This window comes from Marmota monax, unplaced genomic scaffold (genome assembly GCF_021218885.2).
Source record: "Marmota monax isolate L192 unplaced genomic scaffold, Marmota_monax_Labrador192_F-V1.1 WCK01_AAM20220418_F8-fsc00009, whole genome shotgun sequence".
NCBI classification, from domain to species: domain Eukaryota; kingdom Metazoa; phylum Chordata; class Mammalia; order Rodentia; family Sciuridae; genus Marmota; species Marmota monax.
The window spans coordinates 27322477-27347317 of record NW_026694710.1 but is presented as its reverse complement, the minus strand read 5'-3'; the positions used below and the strand labels follow the sequence as shown (position 1 = coordinate 27347317).

The window sequence follows — 24841 nt, the reverse complement described above, 5'->3', positions numbered from 1 at the left end:
CCAGGAGGAGGTGGCTCTGTCCCACAGTAGCTCTGACACACCTGCCAAATGTCCTTTCAGCTCAGGGCTGGTGTGATATGCCAGGGTGGGGCTCTGTGTCAGCCTCTGTCCCTCTAGCCACCCACCAGGGCCAACACTGCTTCCTTCCTTGGGGGCACCTTGGGTGCCCACTCTGCTGGGCCTGGGCTCTAAGGACAGAGGACTGTGACAACCTAGTACAGCCAGCATTAGGTGGAGGGAAGGCTGGGCTAGCCCCAGGGTGGGGACAGGACCTTCTAGAGGACCTAGGAGACCTCCTGGAAGAGGGGATGCCTGAATTAACTTGTCTTTCCCCCACTGTGGATTGCTCGCTGTTGGAATGGATGTAGAAACGCAGTGGACTTCTGTGTTGACTGGGATCCTGCTACCTTTGCTGAACTTGTTTGTCCTAATGTTTTTTTTGTGTGTGGAATTCTTGAAATTTTGTATATATAAAATAATCTCATCTGGGAATGGTTTCACTTCTTTCTTCCAGTCTGGATACTTTATATTTCTTCTATTGCCTGATTACTTTGTCCGTGACCTCCAGCAGGACACTGAGCAGACATGGAAGGACGGACATCCTTGCCCTGCTCCTGTCCTTGGGGAAGAGTGTTCAGTCTTTCACCACTAGAAATGATGTGAGCAGGAACTTTTCAAAGATACTCTTTATCATGTTGAGAAAGTTTCCTTCTATCCCTGGTTTGTTGAGTGTTGTCCTTATTTTGAAGGATTGTTGGATTCTGTCTAAGGTTTTTTCTGTAGGTGGGTCTGTTTTTTGTCGATGTGGTGTATCACATTGACTGGATTTGAATAGTAAACCAACCTTGCATTGCTGGAATAAGTCCCACTTGACCGTGTTGTCGAATCCTTTCTATATGTTCCTGGATTCCGTCTGCTAGTGTTTTGTTGGGGATGTTTATGTTCATGCCTGTAAGAGATTGGTTGTAGTCTTCACTTGTGGTGTCTTTGTAAGGGGCGAAGAGGGCGTGAGTTCCCTCTTCTTTTTTGGAAGAGTCTGTGAGGGATTGGTGGTCTTTGAGCCACCTCTTGAGGGCTGAGATAGTTCAGTTGCAAGTACAGGCAGTGGCAACAGCAGGGACAAGCCTAGAGGTGGTTGCGGGTGGGTTTAGGGGCACTGTGTGTCTGGCTGGCACAGGTGCACACAGGGCAGAGGGCAGGAGGAGAGTTTGTGAGAAAGGCCCAGAGGGGCCAAATCGGGAATGGCTAGGTGTGCATAAGGAAGCCCAAGACTTAGAGAAGCGACTGGAAGGGTCATGTTGGAGGACATAAGGTAGGCACTGGAGAGACTTGAGAAGAGGAGGTGCTGGGGACTTCCGAGAGCGGTGGAGATGCTGATGGGCAGCCTAGAGGGTTTTGTAGGATTCAAGGGGAGATAAAGGCAAAAGCGCTGGGAACAGGCTTAGAGGTGGCCAGAGCCAGGATGGAAGCTGCAACTCCAAGGTGCTGGGAAGAGTACCTTTGAGCTGGCCTGAGGTGGAGGCCTTGGAACCAGTGAGGGCTGCCCAACATGCAAAGCTGGGTGGGAATGGGGCCCAAGTTGTTAGCCACCAAAGGGCCAGGGTAGGGCCTTGTGCTGCATTCTGCACAGGTGGCCCATCCTAGCAGCAGCCTGTAAGTGCTAGGAGATGGAGGAGGCAGGCAGCCTAGTGGCCACTGAGGGCCTTCACAGTCTTTGGCCAGTCAGAGGAACTCTTCGGGGAGAGGTGACCCGCATGACAAGGCATAAGCAAGTGGGAGCTGCCAGTGAGCAGACCCCCGACTCCTGGGGATCCCTGGGAGACACTGGCAAAGCAAGTCTGCCCTGGGGGACATACTGCCTTTGGGGAAGTAGGGCCACTGTCCCAAGGTGCTTGCCATCAAGGAACCAGGCGGGATGGAGACGTAGGCGAGGGCTAGGAGTTGCAGGTTTGGGGGCTTCTGATTCCCGGTTACCCTTATAATTGGCTTCCACTAACTGCAGTGCCGCAGGTGGGGAAACTGAGGCCGGGAGTGGGCGGCCCGCCTAAGGTGACGTGAGGGGCGGGCGGGTCCCTCACCTGCCCGCAGACCCGCCCCCGTCTGCGAGGGGAGGAGCCGGCGGCCGCCTGGGCCTGGGGCGCGGCGGGCATGGCGGGCGCAGGGTCCCGGCCGCGGAGCTGGGGCCGGCGGGAGGCGGGCGCCCTGGACGAGGCGGCTGCCGGGGTCCCCGGCCCGGGGCCGTGTCGCTGCGCGCAGGGGAGACGAGGGCTGGCCGCCCCCCGGAAGCCGGCGGTGCCCGCCGCGTGGACGCCGTGAGTACTGAGCCCGGACCCCACGTCCGCGGCCCCGGACTCTTGGCTTCGAGCCTCGGGACCCCAAGTCCCCAAGCCCGGGCCCCAAACCTCTGGAGCACGACCCGGGTTCCGGGAGCCCCAGGCACTGCGCGGTCCCCTGGAACAAAGGCGGGCGTGGGCCGGCCGCTGGGTGGGCCGGGGGCTGCGGCTGGGTGTGGGGCCCTCCGTGCGCCGACACCTCCCCCTGGATGGGCGAGAGCACCCGGAGCCCATCTCCCTTCCCGCTGCTGGGCTCTGACTGCCCCGCGGGGCCGGGCAGAGCGGGGGTGTGGCCGCGCCTTTGTTCCCAGCCTCAACCCAAGTTGGGGTCCCAGCTGCCCAGTCCTCACTCCCACCTCCCTGTGTGGAGGGGTTGGGAGCCATAGGGGACAGCTGGGTGGCCCCGACCTCCAGGCTCCCACTTTCTCCCTGGGGGGGTGGGCACTCTGTGCAGATGAAGCCGTGGGAGACAGTAGCAGAGGCTATGGGGGCATTCTGTGTCCTTGGGGTGGTGACTTCCTTTGCATTTTTGATGGAGTGGACGGTGGTTTTCTTATGTGTGTGTTTCGGGTTGGAGCTGTAGTGGCAGGAGTCCCAGCTGATCTTGGCCTCTGGGTCTGACCCTGGCTGCTCCACCTTGGGCTCTTAGGATACTGGCCACTATCCAGTTGCACCAGGGTCCCAAGCTAGACCTGCCCAGGGTAGGCACAGACTAAACAGAGCAGGATTGGGGGACTTCAGACATGACTGAGCACTTGGGGTGCCTCACAGGAGAGGAGCCCTTGCTGTTGTTCCTGAAGGACAGCCAGTGGGATTTCTCCATGTGGGTAGTGGGGAGGTCACTGCAGGCAGAAATATTCAGCAGCCCAGCTGGACCCAGAGAGTCTGGGGCTGGAGTAGCCGGCAGGGCCTCTAGAGTGACAGTGTGCAGCGTGGTCCCTGAGACTCAGACAGGGAGGGTGAGTGACCCCCCCAGGCTGAGGAGGTGGGTGCCAGTGAACTAACCACATGGTTCTCAGCCACTGTGACAAGGGTGTGCTTTGGGACAATTTAGTCCACTTTTCCCCTCATGGAAAAAGTCCAGCAGCTGAGGCCTGGGAATCCCCCAGAAAGCCAACCAGGACACAAGACCAGGCTGTTGGAACTGGGGGCTCTTGGCTGTCTGTTTCACTGATGCTTGGTCTCAGGGCTTCAAGAAAGGGATGGACAGAAGCTGCTGAGGATGGACATCCAGGGGCCATGCTCCTTACCTCTTCCCCACTGAGGGTCAGAGCTGGTGGACAGGGTATGCAGGGTGTACCCCAGCCCCTGTACCTCTTTAATTTCTACTTTCAGCTTGTGACCTCAGTGCCACCTCATCCAGGAGGCCACTCCTGACTTCCTGTCTAGGCAGGCCCCTTTATGGCTCACCTGGCATTGGGACTTGGGGTCATTATGGCATAAAGCCTGCCTTACCTGGGCTGGGTTCCCTCAGGCCACTCATCACCGTATGCTAGCCCTCACAGGGTGGTGCACTCACCAGATATATGCCCAGTGAACCAGTGACAAAGGACATAGTTCTCAGCATCCTGGGATTGTGGCCAGGGACCAGGTGGAGCTGACCAGGTGGACCACCCAACCTTTTCCCCAGGGTCAGTACTGGAAGGCTGGGACCTTCAGGAAAGGCGTTTCCTCACCCCCACTGCCTTGACCTTCCATGCTGCCCCCTGGAGTGTGGCAGTGTCCCCGTGAGTGGCCCAGCTAAGACATTCACTGTCCCTACCCCTGGCTGAGCTGTGTCTCTTCCTCTGTAATTCCAGCTTCATGGCGGCTGAGGAGATGCATTGGCCTGTCCCCATGAAGGCCATCGGTGCCCAGAACCTGCTGACTATGCCCGGGGGTGTGGCTAAGGCTGGCTACCTGCACAAGAAGGGCGGCACCCAGCTGCAGCTGCTCAAATGTGAGTCCCTGGGCAGTGGGCACCACAAGGGAGAACTTGTGGCAGAACTGGGCCCTGTTCCTGTTTCTCCACTGCTCTGCTGGGACTTATGCTACCTTATGTCCTGGGTCCTCGGGGGTGTCTCTTCCTTCTGTAATGGTCAGCTCCCCTGGGGGACCTGAAGGCAGCCTCTCCAGTCCCAGAACTTGACAGGGTTCAGGGTGGTGCCTGCAGCTGGTCAAAGAGGACAGTGCACAGTGCTGACCAGCTGGCCACGGGAGCTTCTGCCTGCATCCAGAGTCGGGTAGCCTCAGAGTGGCCTGGAGGTCTGGCCCCTGGGTGCTGCCCTTGTCCTCTCCGTGAATGTTCAGGGAATCTGTTGGCCCTCACGTGATGGGTCCATGTGCTAGGTCAGAAGCCAGCCGAGTACTGGGACTCTGAAGCTGCCTGACGCTCGGGTGTTGGCCCCTGGGGACAGTGGGCTTCGAGATCCACAGATGTCCAGACCTGAAGGCAGAGAGAACCCGGGCCTTGCCTTTCTCTCTGATTCACCATGGGTACTCCGTTACTGTGCCCCAGCAGTGCCCTCTGCCAAGGACTCCCTGCTCCTGGGCTGCCTAGCTGAGGTGTGCCCCACGGGACAGTCATTTCTGGGTACCAGTCTAACTGGTACCCTCTTTGCATAGGGATCTTTCAGAGAGAAACTGTAACTTACCTTCATCCAGGCCTGGGTTGGTGGAGCTTGGGGCATTGCCCAGCTGGAGTACAGTCCAGCCCAGGGACTCTCTTACCCCTGCTCTCCTCATCCGCCAGCTGGCCTGAGGAGCCTCCTGCAGCCCCATAGCACCCAGCAAGGTGGTTGCGGCCTCCTGAGCCTCTGGCCCTCTGCGGTTACTGCACATAGCCCCTGAATGGCCCAAGGTGCACAGGGAGGGGTGGCCAGGCTTGCCCAGGGGCTGGCCCACATGCCCCTCCATTTGCCCACACTTGGCCCCGTTGTAGACCCCTGAGGAGGGGCCGCAGCCCAGCCTGGCTTCCTGTCTTCCTCTCAGCAGTTCTCAGCAGCCTGAGGCTGGCCCAAGGTGCACAGGCCTCCGGAGGTGCCTGGCGTGGCCAGCCTGGCATGCAGGGTGCCTGGGGTGGAGGGTGCCTGGTGTAAAGGGTGCCTGGGGTGGAGGGTGCCTGGCGTGGAGGTGCCTGGTGTGGAGGGTGCCTGGGATGGAGGGTGCCTGGCGTGGAGGTACCTGGCATGCAGGGTGCCTGGCGTGGAGGTGCCTGGGGTGGAGGGTGCCTGGCATGCAGGGTGCCTGGCGTGGAGGTGCCTGGCATGCAGGGTGCCTGGTGTGGAGGGTGCCTGGGGTGGAGGGTGCCTGGGGTGGAGGTGCCTGGGGTGGAGGGTGCCTGGTGTAAAGGGTGCCTGGCGTGGGCCACTGGCAGCCCTGGTGACCGTGCCCTGCCTGCAGGGCCCCTGCGCTTTGTGATCATCCACAGACGCTGCATCTACTACTTCAAGAGCAGCACGTCGGCCTCCCCACAGGGCGCCTTCTCCCTGAGTGGCTACAACCGGTGAGCGCCCACCCTGCCCAGAGCGTCCCCTCCCAGCCCACCTGGCCAACAAGGGCTTGGAGCCAGCTCTCACTCCCCGCCCTGGGGAGGACCTGGCTCTCCCCAGATGGCCTCCAGCAGCCCAGCCCTGCCCAGTGTGCCCAGGCCTTTGCTGGAGCCTAGGAGTGAGCTCCCTACGGAGGCTTCCTGGGGCTTTGGGGTCAGGTGTCAAGGGCCTGGACAGCCTGCTCTGCAGTCCAGTCAGCTGCTGCCCAGTGGCATCTGCTTCCCTCCTTACCCTGCCCCTTCCCCCTCCCAGCTCTTCCCAGGGTACCATCCCCTGTGTCCTAAACACAGGCCCTGTCCAGACTTCCTGGCTCCAGGGTCCTCCCAGGCTGTGGCCAGTTCCTTGCTTCACTTGTGCCATGGGCTAGCTCTATCCAGCAAGTGGCCATGAGTCTGCCCTTCAGGGCTTCCAGGCTGATGGGCAGGGGGACACTGGGCCAGAGCCCTCTGGTAAGTTGTGGTATGCTGGAGCTTGTGGGCCTGTTAGTCCCACCTGCATCCACCTCACAGCCTTGGGCCACAGAGCAGTGCTTGAGTTCTGGGCCCAAGACTCTGCCACCTGACCCGGCGTCCAGCAGCACTGGTCTGCCTTTCACCACCCCATTAAGGCCCAGTCCCTCCATCCTGTGAGCAACCGTGGGTCACCAGGTCTTAGTGGCAGGACTTGCTTTGGTAGTTCTCTAGGCCCAGCTCCCATTCTGCCACAGCCTTGGTGGGGCAGCCTTGCCAATCAGCCAGTCTAGCACCAGGCCCCCATCCACCCAGGGCCCCGGGCAGCAGGCAGGCACTGGTGATCAGAGCTTCCCCAGGCAGTCACTTTCTTCCCTCAGACATGCGTGTGCCAGCCAGTTCACAGCTATGTCCCAGTGTCAGGTACAGCTGTGCCCCAGGGAGTCAGTGCACCCATCAGGCCAGCTGGGCCTGAGAGGCTCTGTCCAGGTCCCCTGGTAGCTTCCCCCAGGTCGACTTTGGGATCACCGTGCACAGCCCACAGCCTGTGTGGGTTAGTGGGCCACAGAGCAGATACGACATGAGTCACTCCCAGAAATGCATGGGGGGCTGCTGCTGGGCAGTGGGCAGCGGGGGCTGGCCAGAGCCCCATGAGGGTCTTCAGCAGTCAGGCCAAGGGCACATGGGGCAAAGATGGGAGGAGGCATCCAATTACAATGACACTGTGGGCTGTGGGGTGATGTGACCTCATCTCTGAGCCTGCGTTGCTGCTCTCCCAGGAAGCCCTTGAAGACTCAGCTGCCCCCTCTTGCCCACCTCTGCCATCTGCCCATAGCATCTAGGTCCTCTGCCTGGAACATGAGCAGGCAGGGACTGTCCAGATCTGCTCCTGTCCTTGGGTTATAATGCCGGGTGCCAGACCCAGACCCACATAGGATAGGCTGCTCAGGCCACCCCTGTGAGTAGAGCAGGTGGTGACCCCTGTGTCCTCAGAGTGATGCGGGCGGCCGAGGAGACCACGTCCAACAATGTCTTCCCCTTCAAGATCGTCCACATCAGCAAGAAGCACCGCACGTGGTTCTTTTCCGCCTCCTCTGAGGACGAGCGCAAGGTAATGGGGTCTCCCTGTTTAGGAGGCTCCCTGGTCCCAGGGCCCTGGCCTCCTGTCAGCTCTTGGCAGGAGGCTGACACCATCTTGTCTAGGCCCTGAGAGATGTACTGAGCCGGGGAAGCCGGGTGGTGCTGCCCAGGGCCTGGTACCAGGGCCCACCCTAAGAGTGTGCCATTTGGGAAGAGCTGGGGGGCTGAGGGGCAGCTGCCAACCCAAGGAGGGGAGGCCACACCTGAGTCACACAGCCTGGGCTGGACACAGCTGGGGCTGTCTCCGCTGGCCTTGGTGGTCACTGCAGAGTAGCTGGGGCAAATGAAGGAAGAGGGTGAGTGGGGCCCTGTCCTGGCCCTGGCCCCTGACCCTGGCTAACCCACAGAGTTGGATGGCCTTGCTGCGCAGGGAGATTGGCCACTTCCATGAGAAGAAGGAGCTGCCCCTGGACACCAGGTGGGCTACAGGGCCTGGAGGAGGGTGGCAGTACCTGGGGCTCCTGGGTTTGACATGCATGTCCGTCTCCAGGCTGGGTGGCGTGGCCACAGTGCGCTCCTTGAAGGGCCACGTGGATGTGAAAGTGTGCACCTTGTGTATAAGCGTGTGCGTGTGTGCCTGTCTTTCCCTGTCCTGCTGTCCTCTCCAGCTCTATGTCACCATGTCTGACTCTGTCATCTGTTGGCAGCTCCCCATTTGGGGGTCACAGCATTTCAAGAGTGTAGAACTTGGGGTCCCAGCCCCCGACACCTACCTTGGCTCTCTCGGAGGGAGAGCAGATGCATCATCCAGGGAGGGGGTCAGTCCATCCTGGTCTCAGCACCCTCACCCGTGAGATGGCCCAGCAGGTAGCAAGGGACTCTCCAGGGGGTCCTAGACCTGTCCTTGCTTTCGTTGTCAGGAGCAGGTGGACACATGGGCCACTGGACACTGGGCCCAGCCCTCAGCTCTCCAGCCAGTCAGGGTGGCAGGCACCACAGAGGCAGGGAGGGCGGCACCGGTCCCCAGCCCCTTCTGTCCTTGCGGTTGTGTGTCTATACACTTGCCTGTGCACGTGCTGCCTGGGGTCACCTGTGTGGCCTGAGCGTGTGGTCACAGGATTGTCCCTGCCTCTCCACGTCTGTCTGTGCACAGGCGGTCAGCATGCATGTGCAAGTCTGTGTCTGTCACAGTGTCCCTGAGTGCAGGTGTCCCTGTGAGTGAGTGCCAAGGACCCCAGGCCCGGTGCTGACCACCTGCCCCTGCCGCCCGCCCCGTGTTTCAGTGACTCCAGTTCAGACACAGATAGCTTCTATGGTGCGGTGGAGCGGCCCGTGGACATCAGCCTTTCTCCATACCCGACCGACAATGAAGGTGAGGGCTGGGCCACACCCGCCCCTCCAGCTCTCCACACCTTCCCGCTGATGGCCACAAGGGACCAGGGCCCCTGTTGGGAGGCCCCTCCTGCTGTGCCTGTGCCCTGTCCTACAGTGTAACAGTGGCCTGGGTTCAAATCCTGATGCCTTATCCTAACGCTCCCGCCTCCTGGGTGCTCAGCTCCTGTGACAGGGGCATTGTGCTGAGGCACAGTGGGCACTGCCACCCCGTCTTGTGTGGGCTAGGCCTGGGTCTCACCTTCCATCTGCCACAAACAGACTATGAGCATGAGGATGAGGAGGATTCATACCTGGAGCCCGACTCCCCAGAGCCTGTGAAGCCCGAGGGTAGGTGCAGGGGCCTGGGGGTCCTGTGGGTAGGAAGGGGGGCTGGGGATCCCGTGGGTAGGGAGGGGGGCTGGGGATCCCGTGGGTAGGGAGGGGGGCTGGGGATCCCGTGGGTAGGGAGGGGGGCTGGGGATCACGTGCGTAGGGAGGGGGGCTGGGGATCTGGTAAGGCCAGGGGCTGGGGATCCCGTGGGTAGGGAGGGGGGCTGGGGATCCTGTGGGTAGGGAGGGGGGCTGGGGATCCCGTGGGTAGGGAGGGGGGCTGGGGATCCTGTGGGTAGGGAGGGGGCTGGGGATCTGGTGAGTAAGGCCAGGGGCTGGGGATCCTGTGGGTAGGGAGGGGGGCTGGGGATCTGGTGGGTAGGGCTAGGAGCTGGGGATCCTGTGAGTAGGGCCAGGGGCTGGGGATCTGGTAGATGGGGGCAATGGGGAGTGAGTAGGGAGAGGACCCTGGGGATCCGGAGGGAACAGGGTCTAGTACCAGGAGTGGCACCTAGGCTGGGGGAGGTGGGTGCCTGTCTCCCTACTGTGACCCACTATTAAGAGGTTCAGAGAGGGTCTGGGGATGTGGCTCAAGCGGTAGCGTGCTCACCTGGCATGTGCACGGCACTGGGTTCGATCCTCAGCACCACATACAAATAAAGATGTTGTGTTCGCCGAAAACTAAAAAATAAATATTAAAAAATTCTCTTTCTCTCTCTCCCTCTCTCTCTCTCTCAAAAAAAAAAAAAAAGAGGTTCAGAGCTCTGCTACCCTGTCCCCCACCTCCCAGGTCAGGCCCCCATAGACAGAGGGGAGGGATATGGGGAGGCTGAGGCAGGAGGACTGCAAGCTAAAGTGACGTGTGGAGCCTGGGTAGCCTGGCTTCCACAGCCTCCACTCTGGCCCTAAGGCCCACCTGCCTAGGATCCTGGATGTGTCCCCTGGCTCTGGGGACATCAGGGCTGCAGTTGTGCCCTTCCTGCCTGGAAAGTGCCTGGATGTGGAGCGTGTTGGGGATGGGCTGCTGAGAGTAGGGAGGAGCGTTGAGGGGGGCAGGTCTGTGTCTGGGCTGCCAGCTCTCTGGAGCACAGCCATAGGTCATGCTGTCACCAGCAGACCGCGCCCACCCCACCCCACTCCTGGATCACTCCTGGGGAGGCGGGCAGACAGTCGTGTGAGGGTAGTGGAAGTGCAGGGCTGGGTGGGGGCGATGCCTCTGTCCTGCCCTCTGTCCCTCATGCTCAGTCCTTGACCCCCCCTGGGTCCCCTCTCCAACCTCTGTAGAACTTTCTTATCCATCACTTTGTCTTGGGATGACATCCCCCCCCTTGACCTCTAGTGAGTGGCCTTTGTGACTCTGGGTCCCCTTTACTGTGGGTACCAGTGTCCTCCTCACTCCTCTGGGGCCAGCTCCACAGTCCTTCAGCCCCTGGCCTGAGGCCATCTGCCTTGGTCACCTCCCACTCACACCTCAGTTCAGCTGCCCAGGTCTAGAGATTCTCCCTCTGTCCCATCCTGTGCTGCAGATGAGCGCATGGGAGCCACCTGCAGACCTACTGTGCACTCCTGTTCCACTCTCCCTTCCAGCCTCTGGACCCCACGCACTGACCTCCCCTCCCTCCCCTTCCCAGACCAGCACTCCACACTGCCAGGTGTGCCCGGCTGTGCCAGCACCTACTCCACACCCTCCTTTGCCGGATGTGCCCAGAGCCCCACCAGCTCCTCAGCCCCTGTGCCCACCTGGAGGGACACCACCCCAGGGCTCAGGCCTCCTTGCCGTGAGGCAGGACTTGACCCATGATAGTCCCTGCAGTGATGAGCCACTGCTCTGGACTTCCCCTAGCAGGACTGGACCCCCCACAGTCCCCGCACTGTGACTCTGGGTCCCCTCTACTGTAGGTACCAGTGTCCTCCTTAGCCCTGGAGTTCCCGTAGAGTTCCCTCAGACCTCATCTTCCCAGTGCCCGCTCCTGCTCGCCTCTGCTCTTGGGAACCCACCCCCCTCCCAGGCCTGACTTCCTGGGTGTCCTTGCTCTTCTCTCACTCCCGCCTCTGGAACCCTCGGCTCCTCCTGTGGCATCTAGGTGTCAGGAAGCTTGTGGGGCTGCCGCTGGGGGATGGACAGGGAGGGCCAGGCGGTGGTGGTGAGCTGGGCCCAGGGGAAGGCTGGACAGGGCCCTGGGCCCTGGGCTGCACAGCAGGCCGCCTAGGGTAGGTGTGCTCTTGCTCAAGCCGCTCAGCCCCAGTGCCCCACCCCAGCAGGTGGTGGCATGGTCCAGCTTCTGGGGGTGGCATTCACTTGCTTCTCTTTGCTCTGTAGATGCCCTGACTCACCCGCCGGCCTACCCACCACCTCCAGTGCCCACGCCCAGGAAGCCAGCCTTCTCTGACTTGCCCCGTGCCCATTCCTTCACCTCCAAGAGCCCAAGTCCCCTGCTGCCACCCCCGCCCCCTAAGCGTGGCCTCTCAGATGCTAGTCCAGCTCCTGAAGACACTAAGAGGGACCCACTGGGCCTGAGGCGGGCTGAACCTGGCCTCAGGGCGCCTGCCACTTCCCGAAGGATGAGTGACCCTCCACTGAGCAGCGCGCCTGCTGGGCCTGGCCTCCGGAAACCAGAGCCCTGGACCCCTGGCCATGGGGCCAGCCCTGCCTCCAGCTCTGCCACCACGGCCATTGCCACCTCCAGGAACTGTGATAAGCTCAAGTCCTTCCACCTGTCTCCCCGGGGGCCACCCGCAGCGGAGCCTCCACCTGTGCCTGCCAACAAGCCCAAGTTCCTCAAGATCGTGGAGGAGGCCCCCCTCAGGGAGACAGCCAGACCTGGACTCCTTGTGCCCACTGTGGCTCCCAGGCCTCCTGTGCTGAAGCTGTCTATGCCTGAGCCCACAGCTCGGCCCACGGTGCTGCCCAGGCCAGAGAAACCGCTGCTCCCCCACCTCCAGTGAGTCTGGCTGCAGTGGTGCCCTGCTCTGAGCTGCTGGGACCCCTCCCCAATCCAGCCTGGTCTCTGGCCAGTGCCCTGCACCCCCAACTGCACTCAGCCCTGGTGGGTGGCAGGTGCCAGAGTAGGAAGGCCTGTGTAGGCAGAGCGGCCTCCCCTCTGGCTGGCCCTGGCTGCCCTTGTGAAACACATGGCCTAGTCAGGGGGCCTGGAGCAGCAGCTCCAGGGTCAGTGGTCAGTATGGCTTTGGGGATGCAGGGTCCATGGAGCTGCTGCCATGCAGTCAGCTGAGTGATGGGGAAGGTGGCTCTGAGCCACCAGGCCAGCATGCTCCACAGCCCCGTCCTGGACCTGGGCCCAGCCCTGTCTGGTTCTGGGGGTCTCCTGGCTCCAGAGCCAGCAGCACTGCCTTTGTGTCCTTCCTCACTGGGAAATGCCTGGAATGTGGAGCTGTCCTGAGTCAGCCTGGAGGCCTGCTGGCATGCCTTCTACCTGTCGCTGGATAGTGCTAGGGCCTACAGTGTCCCCCATTTGGTCACCAGTGGCCCCTGGTCAAAGGTGTCTGGGACCCAAGGTGAGCTTTGTACCTCACTTGGTGGGTGAAGGCCCTGGGACGCCCTTACTGGCTCACCCTGAATGCCCTTGGCCACCCCTAACCCAGGGCTGTGTTGGCATCGCTGAGATCTATGCTGCTGGTGGGAAAGTTTCTGGGAGACCCCTCACCACACTTGCAATTCTCTCTCATGATTGGCCACAAAGGAACAGATAGTCAGCTGTCAGTCATTGTGCCCAGACCTCAGTCTGGCAAGGGCTATGGGCTACTGTCCAGGACCTTGCCCATAGCCAGCAACCTGACCTGGCATGTTCTCGTGGTCTTCTGGCCATTTGGGGCCTCCTTGGTTTTCCTAAAACCCTGGAGGTTTGGCTGAGGACCACCTGGCCACCTGTGGGGTGTGCAGGGCTCTTAATGCCTGTCCACATCTGTCCACTTCCCTGTGGCTCTGAGAAGAGTGTGACTTGACTAAGGTCACAGAGCCAGCAGCAGAGCTGGGGCCTCAGTGGTGACTCGTCCACTCGTCCACTTGTCCACTGGAAACATCTGTGTTTGAGTGCCCAGGATCCTGTCCCCATAAGGACCCACTGGCTCTGACCTTCTCCTGGGGCTTCCAGGCCTCAGGCAATGCTTGCTACCCCAGGCAGTGAGGACTGGCCTCTTGAACCGGGTCCTGGACCTTATGGCCATGGAGGCAGGGACACTGTGGATTCTAATTTTGCTCTCTGCCCTCCTGTGGGGGCTGCATGAGCAGGGGACCAGGGGCAGCCAGTTGGGTGGGAGGGTGATGTGGTCTGCCTTCCTGTGCTGTCCCATCCCAGGCGATCACCCCCTGATGGGCAGAGTTTCAGGAGCTTCTCCTTTGAAAAGCCAAAGCGACCCTTGCAGGTGGACACCGGCGGGGAGGACTCAGATGAGGACTACGAGAAGGTAAGACTGAGTGGAAAGAGGGCAGGGAGCTGCAGGCTGGGCGCCCCTCGGCCTCCTGAGCAGAGCCCCCAGGACTCTGGAGCTGAGGGGACAGGACCCTGCAGAGCCCTAGGTGGGAACCGTTTGGGAGAGAGGTAGTGTGGGTCTCCCTGTCCTCTGCACACAGCCCTGTTGACCTCTCCAGGTGCCACTGCCCAGTTCGGTCTTTGTCAACACCACGGAATCCTGCGAAGTGGAAAGGTCAGTGTGAAGCCCCTCTTGTACTCGTATGAAGCTAGGTCCCCTGCTTCTCGGTCCACTCTTTGGACAGTCACTTGACCAAGTGCATGGTGCCAGATGCAGCAGAAAACCTGAGGGACTCTTAGCTCTGTCCCTCCCACTGGCTGTCCTGGCCTCTGGGCAGCGCTGCTCTCAGGCTCAGGACAGAGGCCCACGGTGGTCAGAGGGCAGAAAGCCGAGCTGTGGGGGTGTGGCTGGAGGGGCCCCACCAACATGCTATCCTATTTTAGGCTGTTCAAAGCCACGAACCCCCGGGGAGAGCCCCAGGACGGACTGTACTGCATCCGGAACTCCTCCACCAAGTCGGGGAAGGTGGGTCGCCCCATAGGGACTTGGGCACTGTGTACCCAGCTGATGGGGGCCCAGGAGTCTACAGTTTATAGGTCACCTCCCCATGCAGCCGCTTACTGAATTCTGTAGGGTCCCAGCAGCACCCTCCATCTATTCTCTGGAACTAGATGCCCTCTAAAGATCAGAGGCCGTGATGTCTCCTTCTAGCAGGGCTGTGGAGGGAAGGGGAGGGCTGGGCTGCCAGGACTCCAGGGGTGGCCCGGGGTTTGTGTACCAGAGTCGGGGGGAAGCCACTGGGTGGTAGGAGTGGCAGGGGTCCTCACTCCCTGTGCCTGTCAAGTGTGTGGTGCTCCACATCACTGAGCTGCACTAGCCCCATGTGTCAGAGAGAGGTGGGTCCCGGTGGACTGGGTACCCCTGATGCCCAGTTCTCACCAGGGGCTGAGAGCAGGAGGAGCCCCTGCTCAGGTGACCCCAGCTGGGCAGGGTATCTGCACCCCTCCCACCTCCTCCAAGGGCTTCAGCACCCAAGCCTGGTGGTCTGGCCCATCTGCTCTGGCTCCCGCAATGGGTCCTGCACCCTCTGGTGAGACATCCGCTTGACACTGCCCTCCCTGTAGGTTCTGGTTGTGTGGGACGAATCCTCTAACAAAGTGAGGAACTACCGCATCTTTGAGAAGGTGAGGGGCTCCGAGGGTAGGTGGGGACCCTGGCCCCAGGGCTCAGCTGGCGTCAGGCACTGGGTGCCCTGAGACTGCACTGCAGGGAATCAGCCCTCCCTCCCCACTGCGCAGCCTCCCTTCTCTCCTTGCCCAGCGTTGTCCGCAGGAACCCTGGAAGGGCTGGTCTAGTCACAGATCTTTCCTGCAGTGCCTGGGTGGAGGCTCTGTTTGGGTCATCGGGGACGGGAGAGTGCGGCCTGAACGTGGGGAGCACAAGCGTGACGGGGCAGCAGGAGCAGGCCCGACTGTCCTTACTGCTGACTGCCTCATTTTACATCCGGGGCTTGGGGCAGAGGAGACAGGCTGAGCGTGGGGGACTGGGCCCCCCTAACCCTGTTGCCTTCCGCCCGCAGGACTCTAAGTTCTATCTGGAGGGTGAGGTCCTGTTCGTGAGTGTGGGCAGCATGGTGGAGCACTACCACACCCACGTGCTGCCCAGCCACCAGAGCCTGCTGCTGCGGCACCCATATGGCTACACCAGGCCCAGGTGACACCTGCCCCGCACGGCGGCTGGGCAGAAGCAGCCAGAGGGCCACAACCCTGTTCCACACAGAGGGAGCCTCACCTGCATGGGAAGAGGAGCTGGAGTGAGGCTGTGCTTGATGCGAGGCTCAGACGCCTTGTGAGATTTGGCCAGGCTCCACCCAGCAGCTGGGTTCTGGGCTGGATCAGGACCCAGCTCCAGAGGCCTCTGTGTCTCTCCAGGCTGACACACCCCGCTTCCTCCTTCCCAGGAACCCAGGCTCCAGGACCACGCCCTGCCTGGGCTTCTATGACTAGAAGTCTGGTCCCACTGCACACCACCCTGCAGTGGGCTGGGAGCCAAGCAAGGCTGGGGCAGTTGGGTGGGACTGGGGCTGGCCCTAGACTCTCCTGGGAAGAGTAAGACGCAGGCTCTGGGAGGGAACCTTGCCTCCCAATAAATCAGAAATGATCTTTGCCTCGGTGACCAGGGCTTGATTGGGAAGGAGTGGGGTAGCTGCTTCCTGCACACCCACCGACATCCATGTGGGGAGTGCTAAGAGGTGGTCTCCCTGTCTGCTTAAACATAGGTCACTGAGTGACTTGCCAGATTGCACAGGGTCACAGGTCAGGACTCAGCTGGGGCAGTCTTGGCTTGAAGCCGCCACTGTTTCCATGGGTCACACCCAGGGCAATGGGGCTCCAGAGCTAAAAGGCCCCCATATCTATAGTTGGCTCATTCTCTGCATTGACTGATGGCTGTGGGTGCCTCCTGGGTGCCTGCCCCAGTGCTGGAGTCGGGTGCACTGTGAGCAGGCCCCAGGCTCAGGGTGGCCACGCTCACAGCCCAGCAAGGGGACAGCTGGATGTGAGGTGCAATGCAGTGTCCAGGGCAGTGGGATATGCAGTGGCTATGAGCTTGGAACCCCATAGGTGCTCCAGGAAGACTTCTTGGAGGAAGTGATGGCCACTATGGGGCAGGAAGAGTTGCCTCTGAGTAGGCCAAAAAGAGGTGGGGACAGTGGCATCCAGATGCCCAAGTCCTCTGAGCAACACCCCACTCAGGTGCAGCCTTCATCAGTACCCTGTTTCTTCAGACCCTGCTCCTGGGCACAGCCTTTCCAGGATGGCTTTTTGTGGAAACCAACACAGTTGGGAGTCGAGGTTGGCAGGGCCCCAGGGTCATCTGGTGCCCACTTGCTTCCCCTCACGTTGGGTCATAAGGTTGAGAGGTAAAACCCAATTGAGGACTACACTGTGCCCCAGCCAGTGACTGCCCAGAGTTGGCTCTTTGTTTGGGTCCCCAACCCCTGCTATATTCTGGGGGCCTGTGGTCTCCTGGATGAATTGGGACATCACATGTGGGAGGCTGCCACTCCAGGGCACCTTGGCTGCAGTGGGACAACAGGCCACCGCCTGCTTCCTGGAGCCAGGTGTCCACCTCTGCAGGTGTTTCCTCTTCAGCCTTCCCTGGGAGAGGAGTGAGAGCACACTCACCGACATCCATGTGGGGAGTGCTAAGAGGTGGTATTCTAAACCACCTCTGGGAAATTGGCCAGTCCTCCTCCCTGTGGTCGGAATTCTTAGCGAAGTCTGCCCTAACCCCATTAGGGTCCCCAGAGTGGCGCACACCACTCCCCACCTGTGGCTACAGTTTCCAGTCCTGTGAGATCTGCACTTTCTGGTGGTGCCTGGGGGTCTGCTGGCTGTGCCACAGAGCACTTGCTTTTGGAGCCAGCTCGGTGGCTAGAATGTATTTTTTAATATGTTTTTTTAGTTGTAGTTGGACACAATAACCTTTATTTTATTTTTATGTGGTGCTGAGGATTGAACCCAGTGCTTCACGCGTGCTAGGTGGGCACTCTACTGCTGAGCCACAACCCCAGCCCAGAATGAATGAATAAATAAATATATATAATATTCTTAGTTGCAGATGGACACAATAACTACTTTATCCGTTTAGGTGGTGCTGAGGGTCAAACCCAGTGCCTCACCTGTGCGAGGAAACGCTCTACCACTGAGCCACACCCCAGCCCTAGAATGTATTTTATTTTATTTATTTTTATTTTTATTTTTTTTTTTTTAAGAATTTTTTTAAATATTTATTTTTTAGTTTTCGGCGGACACAACATCTTTGTTTGTATGTGGTGCTGAGGATCGAACCCGGGCCGCACGCATGCCAGGCGAGCGCGCTACCGCTTGAGCCACATCCCCAGCCCTAGAATGTATTTTAAAAAGCAAAACCTGGGCTGAGGGTTTGGGGGTCCTGGGTCACAAAGGTAGGTGATGAGTCCTACTGGCTGATTGGACATCTGAGCCTATGGCTGCCCAAGGCCCACCCCCACCTCAGGCCTGGCCCAGCCTCTCCTCACCTCCTGGGCCGTGGGCCTCCCACCACATCTTTGTGGACTGCGCCTGGCCCAGGGCCTCATTTGCAAGGGCACAAATGTGGGTGTCGGAGGGTTCCCAGTCTTGGTCCTCCAGTATGAAGAAGGGTCCCTAAAGGGTTCCTGCTCTCCGGAGACCTGTGATGAATTTCTGTTCCATGCATGGGGCTGGGGGACGTGGTCACCTGTCTCTGAGGCAACCTACATTGGAGGTGCTGAGCTGAATACTTGACATAATTGGCTTGGAGAAGCAGTTTCTGTTCATCCCCTTTGGCAGCTGAGAGAATCAAAGTCAGGCCCAAGGTCAAGGCCCAGCCATTGGCACTCACTGTGGTGGTCCTGTCTGCCTCACCGCTCAGGCCAAGGCCCGCCTGGCTCCCCCGTGCCTCCCGCAGTCACTGTGTCACTGTGGGGTGTCCTCAGCTCTGTCTGCCACAGCTGGAGGGTGCCCTCTGCTACCCAGGGGACCAGGCTCTGGGGAAGCACTCCTGCTGCTGCTTTGCCCTGTGGTCCCAGGCTATGAGGACAGCCTCGGGAGGCCCAGGCCCTGCCCTCGGGCAACCCCATTTCCCCACTCTGCTGACAGACATGGGGTCTCAGAGAGAGTGACTGTCTTGCCCACCATCGGGATGTGTGCTAGGACTTGGGAAAGGGGCCTGCACCCTTTTGGAAGTTTCCCCAAGCCAAGGATTAAGCCTGGTTTTGTTTCCCAATGTTGATCTGTGGGGTGTGGGGAGCCCTGTATGCCTTCTGTGTTTTAACTGAGATTTTTATTGTTAAAAGAGAGATTCTTTTTTATTTTACTGTTGTTATTTACAATGCTAGGATTGAACCCAGGGCCTCACATGCTAGGCAAATGCTTTCCCGCTGAGCTACACCCGGCCCTGGAAACATTTTCAAAATCAGAAGAGACCTCTCACAGATCTGAGTTGCTTCCAGTTCCCACCCAACTCCCAACTCTGGGTCATGGTGTGGGGAGCGCCCCCTGTTGGTAGGGGCTCAGACTACAGCTCCAAAGGTTCTGCATTCCAGGCTGGGTGGGGTAGCTCTGAGTAGGGGGCAAGGGAGGACAGGACAGTGAACGAGGCACGGAGCCCCAGTGCTCATTGAGGCAGTCAGTCAGCCTGAGGCCCAGAAGGAATGAGCCTTTTGAGAGTGACTGAAGCCCTGGAGACATCAAGGTCACACAGGGTACATGGGCAGAACTGAGACTTGAACCAAATCCATGTGTCTCTAGAGGTGGGAGATGGGGAGGGCCACAGCCTGTCTCTGGCTGTGACCATCTACATGTCCTAATCCCTGCACCAGGTGGCAGGGAGGAGGCAGGCACCCCTGGAGGTGTCTGAGATCCCTCTTCAGACTCCTGTTAGCTGGAGGGAGATTCCAGAGGTACTGTCTACCCTCTTTTCAGACTCTCAGTGAGCTCTGCAGGAAACTACAGGCCCTGGAGGCTGCCCAACAACTGCCCTTGCACTGATCCCTGGTTTTATCCCTGACCACGCCCTGACCTGTTCCAAGCCGAGGCTACACCTTTCCTCCTTTACTTCCTGTGGAATAAAATATACAGAAAATTATACAGAAGTGTACAGCCAACACATAGATCTGTGCAACTTCCAGGGAACAGCCCCCAATGCCAGCGGGGCCCCCCCCCAATGCCCTCTCCATCCAGCACCACCTCCTCTGCCCTTGCTTAGGGAAGTCCGCCTTCTTGTTTTTCTAAAAAGCATTCACCACAGATTATGCGCCCACCCCAGCCCCCTCCTGCCTTTGCATTATACAGAATGGAGTGTAGGTGAGCTTTGGCCTCCAGCTCCTGCCATCCTGATCTATAAGGTTCATTCATGTCGCTGAGATTGTTCAAGCCACTGCAGCACACCCGTGGCTCACAGGTCTCTCTTACTGTAGATGGATGGACATTGGGTTGTTTCGAGTTTGGGGTAATTACAAATGCTGCAACAGTTTTACCTACGTCCTGTGCAAAGGAGTTGGAATTTCTCCAGGATATGAAGATCTTTCACTGTTGTTTCAGGATACTGTTCTAGTTCACCAACCGGAAAATAATCTCCTTGGCTTCACATCCCTGCCAACACTTGATACTGCCAGACTTTTCATTTTCACCAGTCTGGCATGTGTATAACTTTGGCTCTTATTTGCACTTAGCTATTTACTAATGAGTTTGAGAACATTATCATGTATTTATTAGCCATTTTAATCTTGTCCATGAAGTGTCTATTCAAGGCTTTTGCCCATTCTTTATATGCTTTATATGTTTGTCTTTTTTTTTTTAACTAATCTATAGGCATTTTTTTAAAAAAAATTTAGTTGCTGATAGACCTTTATTTTATTTATTTATGGTGCTGAGAATCAAACCCAGTGTTTTATACATGCTGGGTTAGCGCTCTGCCACCAAGCCCCAGCCCAGCCCAGGCTCGGCCACCAGGGCTCGGCCACCAAGGCTCAGCCCAGAACCCTAACCCTAACCCTAACCCTAACCTCAGCCACTGAGTCCCTGCCCCTGCATTCTTCACATAGTCTTCATGTAGTGACGTGCTGCAAATATTTTCCCCAAGCCATTGGCTTATTTTGACTGATTATGTTTTTTTTTTTTTCCTTTTTGGTACTGGAGATTGAACTTAGAAGTGCTTTACCACTGAGTCACATCCCCAGCCCTTTTTGAATCAGGGTTTTCTTAAGTTGCTTAGTCCTCATTGAGTTGCTGAGGCTGATTCTGAACTTGGAATCCTCCTGCCTCAGCCTCCTGAGTCTCTGGGATTACAGGCATGTGCTATCACATTTGGCCCAGACCCTATAAATTTTAAAACTAACTTGTCCATTCCAATAGCAACAACCCATTGGCTTTTTTTTTTTTTTTTTTTGTAGTACTGGGGATTGAAACTGGGGATGTTTCATCACTGAGCCATACCCTAGTCCTTTTTAAAAATTTGAGACAGGTTCTTATAAAGTTGCTGAGGGTTTTGCTAAATTGCTGAGCCTGGCCTCGAATTTGCAGTCCTCCTGCCTTAGCCTCCCAAATTGTTGAGATTGTAAGCATATATTTTGACACCCAGCCAAATTTTGATTGGGAATAATAATGTATTCCATTATAGCTATGAATCAGCTTCAGGAAAATTGACAACTTTATAATCTTGAGTCTTCAGATACATGAATGTGATCTATATTCATTTGTGTCTTCTTCAAGGTTTGTCAATAGGATTTAGTAATTTTGTTAGTTTAATATTGCTTATTTTTTTTTTACTAAGTATGCTTTGTTGGTACTTTATATTTCCTTTAGTCTATTGTAAAATGTGTATTTTCTTAATTTACCTATTTTTTGTTAATAGCATATTAGATGTATCTTATCTTTTTACTGGAGTATTTTGTTTGCATTTAATGTAATTAAACTTATTAGCTTATTTTATTTGCATTGCTGGGGATCAAATCCAGGGCCTTGTGCATGCTAGGCAAACACTCTGCCACTGAGCTACATCTCCAGCTCTTATTATTATTTTTTGAGGGGTTACTGGGGATTGAATTCAGGGGCATTTGACCACTGAGCCACATCCCCAGTCCTATTTTGTATTTTATTTAGAGACAGGGTCTCACTAAGTTGCTTTGCACCTCACCATTGCTGAGGCTGGCTTTGAACTCATGATCCTCCTGTCTTAGCCCCCCAAGCTGCTGGGATTACAGGTATGTGCCACTGCGCCCAGCTTTTTTTTCTAATATTTGTTTTTTAGTTGTAGTTGGACACAATACTTCATTTTATTTTTTTATTTATATGTGGTGCTAAGGATCGAACCCAGGGTCTTGCACATGCTAGGCGAGTGCTCTACCGCTGACCCATAATCCCAGCCCCAGCTTAAGTTTTTATTGTTCCTTTTTTTTTTTTTTTGAGATGGGGTGTCTCTGTTGCCCAGGCTGGTCTTGAACTCCTGGGCTCAAGTAGTCCTCCTGCCTCCACTCCTGAACAGTAGGAATACAGGGGCATACCACTACACATGCTTCTTTTTCTATCCTTTTTTTCATTCTTGTAGATTGAACAACTTTCGAAAAATCATTTCACTTCTCTTTCTACTAGTTCAAAAGTCACATATACATTATTCTTATTAGTGTGTGGAGTTAAAACCATTAAATCTCGGGCTGGGGCTGTAGCTCAGTGGTAGAGCACTTACCTTGCACGTGTGAGGCACTGGGTTCAATCCTCAGCACCACATAAAAATAAATAAATAAAATAAAGTTATTTGTCCATGTTAAAAACAAACAACAACAAAAAAACATTAAATCTGCTCCACAGCACAAGTCCTTGGGTGACTTTGCCTTCACTGACCTCCTTCATGGTTTCATACATATTGTACATCATTTGTGGATTTTAACCCTACGTAGGCAGTATTTTTTTTTTGATTTTTTTGTAGCTGGAAAGAGAAGGTAAATTTTAACAGCATTGAAATGGTGAGATCTACACAAGATAAAAAGAATCATTTGCCATTTCAAAGTACATGGTTCTGTGGCTTTAAATATATCCACATGGGGCTGGGGATGTGGCTCAAGTGGTAGCGTGCTCACCTGGCATGCGTGCGGCCTGGGTTCGATCCTCAGCACCACATACAAAACAAAGATGTTGTATCCGCTGATAACTAAAAAATAAATATTAAAATTCTCTCTCTCTTTCCTCTCTCTCTCTTAAAAAAAATATATACATATATATATATATATATATATCTCCACACTATGCAACCATCACCACCATCAATCTCCAGAAATTTTACCTTCCCACACTGAAACTCTGTCCCCATTAAACACCAACTCCCCACTCCCCTGCCCAGCCCTGGGCATCCACCATTCTTCCTTCTCTGTCTTTAAGTACTTGTACTTTATATTCATACAGGTGGAATCAAACCTTTATCCTTTTGTGAGTGGATTGCTTCACTTAGCAAAATGTCTCAAGGTTCATCTGTGTTATTCCATGTATGAGAACTTCCTCATTTTAAAAGGCTGAATAGCATTCCATTGTCTTTCCATTCATTATTCAGTGGACACGTGAGTTGCTTCCATTCTTGGGCTATTGTGAACAATGCTGCTGTGAACACGTATGTTACAAATCTGTTCAAATTCTTGTTTTCCTTTTGCAGTACTAGGGACTGAACCCAAGGGCACTTTTCCAGAGCTGCAGCAGCAGAGGACGGAGGCAGGCTGATACTAATTGGCTGTGCCATTCTGTTTGCTTGGTTGTTAGAGCTTAGATGTGCTGATGGACATTAATACAAAGACCTGCATCCTGGTGCCAACTCCCATCCATGTGCCCCTTCCTTAGAAGTCTTCATCCTCTAACTTCCAGATCACCACTTCCAGGATCCTGACCAACGAACAAAGTCTCATATCTCTCCACACAAGGGAATGGCTGGGATCTCCCCCTGGAGCTTTGCTAACTGGGGTCAGTCTCCTAACTACCGTCTTTCAGTGCAGCTGCTGAATGGGTTTCAGCTCACCAATATACTGAGCCCACTTTCCATTGCTTCTTGCAGGGTGCCATACCATTCGTATGAGCTGAGTGACACTGGACTGCGGTGGGCGACAAGAGGTCTAGACTACCTACCTATTTATGTACCTGATTGAATCCGGTTCTGGATCCAAAACTGTTTATGACTTGGTGGTCAAACTCAGCTTATGACAGATGGTTCTTGCCTCAGAGTTAGTTTTGGTGTTCCATAGAAAATTTCATTTCTATTGGAACCCAGCAGAATTCTAGAAGTTACTTTTTAAAGCTTCTTAACCTGTGGGTTTGTATCTTTAAATATTATTTCTTCCTTCCAGCTGCCATCACCATTTTCAGGGAATATATTAGTCCTCATGAAGTGGTCCTAAAATTCTGCAGTTCAATCTTTCCCAGATTCTTTTTGGTTTAATTTAGTTCTTCTCCTTGCCTTCAAGTTCAGGAATCTTTTGTGTCTAACCTATTGATCCCATCCATTGTATTTTTCACCTTTACATGTGTTTTGTTTAATGTCTCCACTCTCTAGTTGACATACTTTCCGGTCTTCTGCCCCACCAGCTTTCCTTCAGCATCTCCTTTTTGTTGTTGCGGGGCTGGGGATGGAATCCAGGGCTTCACGGATGCCTGTCAAGCACTCTGCCACTGAGCCACATCCCGAACCCCTTCAGCCGGACCACTGCACTGGATGCTGAGGATTCGGAAGTGAAGGGACAGAACTGGGGTCCAGCCATCTGAGGACAGGCAGTAGGCAGGAGCAGGTGCCTAGAGTAGGGGCTGCTGGCGCTAATCCACGGCAGTCTCCCTGGCCCAGAGGCCCCGACGGGAGCAGAGGCCTGCGCTGGCTTTCTTTGGCTGTGCAGGGAACAAGAGCCCTGCCCAGCGGGGACTCGGACGAGACAATAGGAGTGGCGGTGTGCGGAAGGTGCCGTTCTGGTCACCGCGGGTGGACGGCCTGCCAATGGCTGCTGCAGGCTCATTTCCTGGTTCCGCGGAGGTGCCTGGCGCTTGGCATCCGCAACCAGCAGGCTGTCCTGTCGGCGCGACCTTATCGGGGCCCGCAGGCCACGCTGTCCCGACCCCACCCTGACTGCCAGCCGGGCCCCAAGCCTGCCGGGGGCCCGCCCGCCCGCGCTGCCGGGTACTGGGGCCCGCCTGCGCGTTGCATAGCGGGGCCGCAGCAAGCCCCCGAAGCAGCCGCACAGTTGCCAGCGCCGGCGCCCCACGTTTCCGGGAAGCAGCCCCGAGGGGCCAGATCCCGCCCCCCCCCCTACCGCCCGCGGGGCCGGGCCTGCGCAGCTGCGCCGCAGCCGCGAGGCCCCGCCTTCCCCAGGTGCCGCCCCCGCGTCTCGCCAATAGGAGGGTGCGATGCTGGATGGTGGCGGCGCAGGCCGGGCCAATGGAGAGGCGCGTCGTTAAGATGCGGCGCCGCAGGCCGCACCCAACTCGGGCGGTGGGGGCGAGCGAGGGCGGCGGGGCCGGGTGGGCCGCAGCCGCCAGGGTGCGCGCGGCGGGCGGGGGTGGAGCCGGAGCCCCAGCCCCAGCGGAGCCCGCAGGCGGAGGCCGCACTCGCGCTGGGAGGCTGCTCGTTGCTCTCGATTCTCTGCGGAGGTGAGGCGGGTGGACGGGCGCAGGCCTCCGCAGTAGCGGACCCGTCGCTGCGGGCTTCTCGGTGCAGCAGCGCGGGCCAC

General features: G+C 57.1%; 2 protein-coding genes across 25 annotated transcripts in view; both read left to right on the top strand.

Annotated features, from left to right (window-relative positions):
• The window catches only part of Sh3bp2 (SH3 domain binding protein 2), a 37508-nt gene extending 21755 nt beyond the window's left edge, over positions 1-15753 (top strand). For 6 of the 9 annotated variants that reach the window (XM_046423614.2, XM_046423613.1, XM_046423615.1 and 3 more), the window contains 12 exons: positions 4133-4272; positions 5715-5817; positions 7306-7423; positions 7800-7870; positions 8676-8764; positions 9046-9114; positions 11417-12038; positions 13413-13521; positions 13706-13761; positions 14031-14112; positions 14712-14771; positions 15167-15753. In XM_046423614.2, coding sequence (XP_046279570.1) covers positions 4137-4272; positions 5715-5817; positions 7306-7423; positions 7800-7870; positions 8676-8764; positions 9046-9114; positions 11417-12038; positions 13413-13521; positions 13706-13761; positions 14031-14112; positions 14712-14771; positions 15167-15304 — 1653 coding nt within the window. In that variant the 5' untranslated portion in view covers positions 4133-4136 and the 3' untranslated portion in view covers positions 15305-15753. Of the gene's footprint in view, positions 1-2148; positions 2313-3761; positions 3965-4132; positions 4273-5714; positions 5818-7305; positions 7424-7799; positions 7871-8675; positions 8765-9045; positions 9115-11416; positions 12039-13412; positions 13522-13705; positions 13762-14030; positions 14113-14711; positions 14772-15166 lie in introns of those variants that run through there. The other 3 variants (XM_046423610.1, XM_046423616.2, XM_046423618.2) reach the window with 3 other exon arrangements.
• Positions 15754-24619: 8866 nt separating this feature from the next.
• Positions 24620-24841, top strand: part of Add1 (adducin 1) — a 68767-nt gene continuing 68545 nt past the window's right edge. For 10 of the 16 annotated variants that reach the window (XM_046423500.2, XM_046423504.2, XM_046423496.2 and 7 more), the window contains exon 1: positions 24621-24761. The gene's annotated coding sequence lies outside the window, so the exon portion shown is untranslated. Of the gene's footprint in view, positions 24762-24841 lie in introns of all 16 variants that reach the window. The other 6 variants (XM_058572458.1, XM_058572450.1, XM_058572457.1 and 3 more) reach the window with 3 other exon arrangements.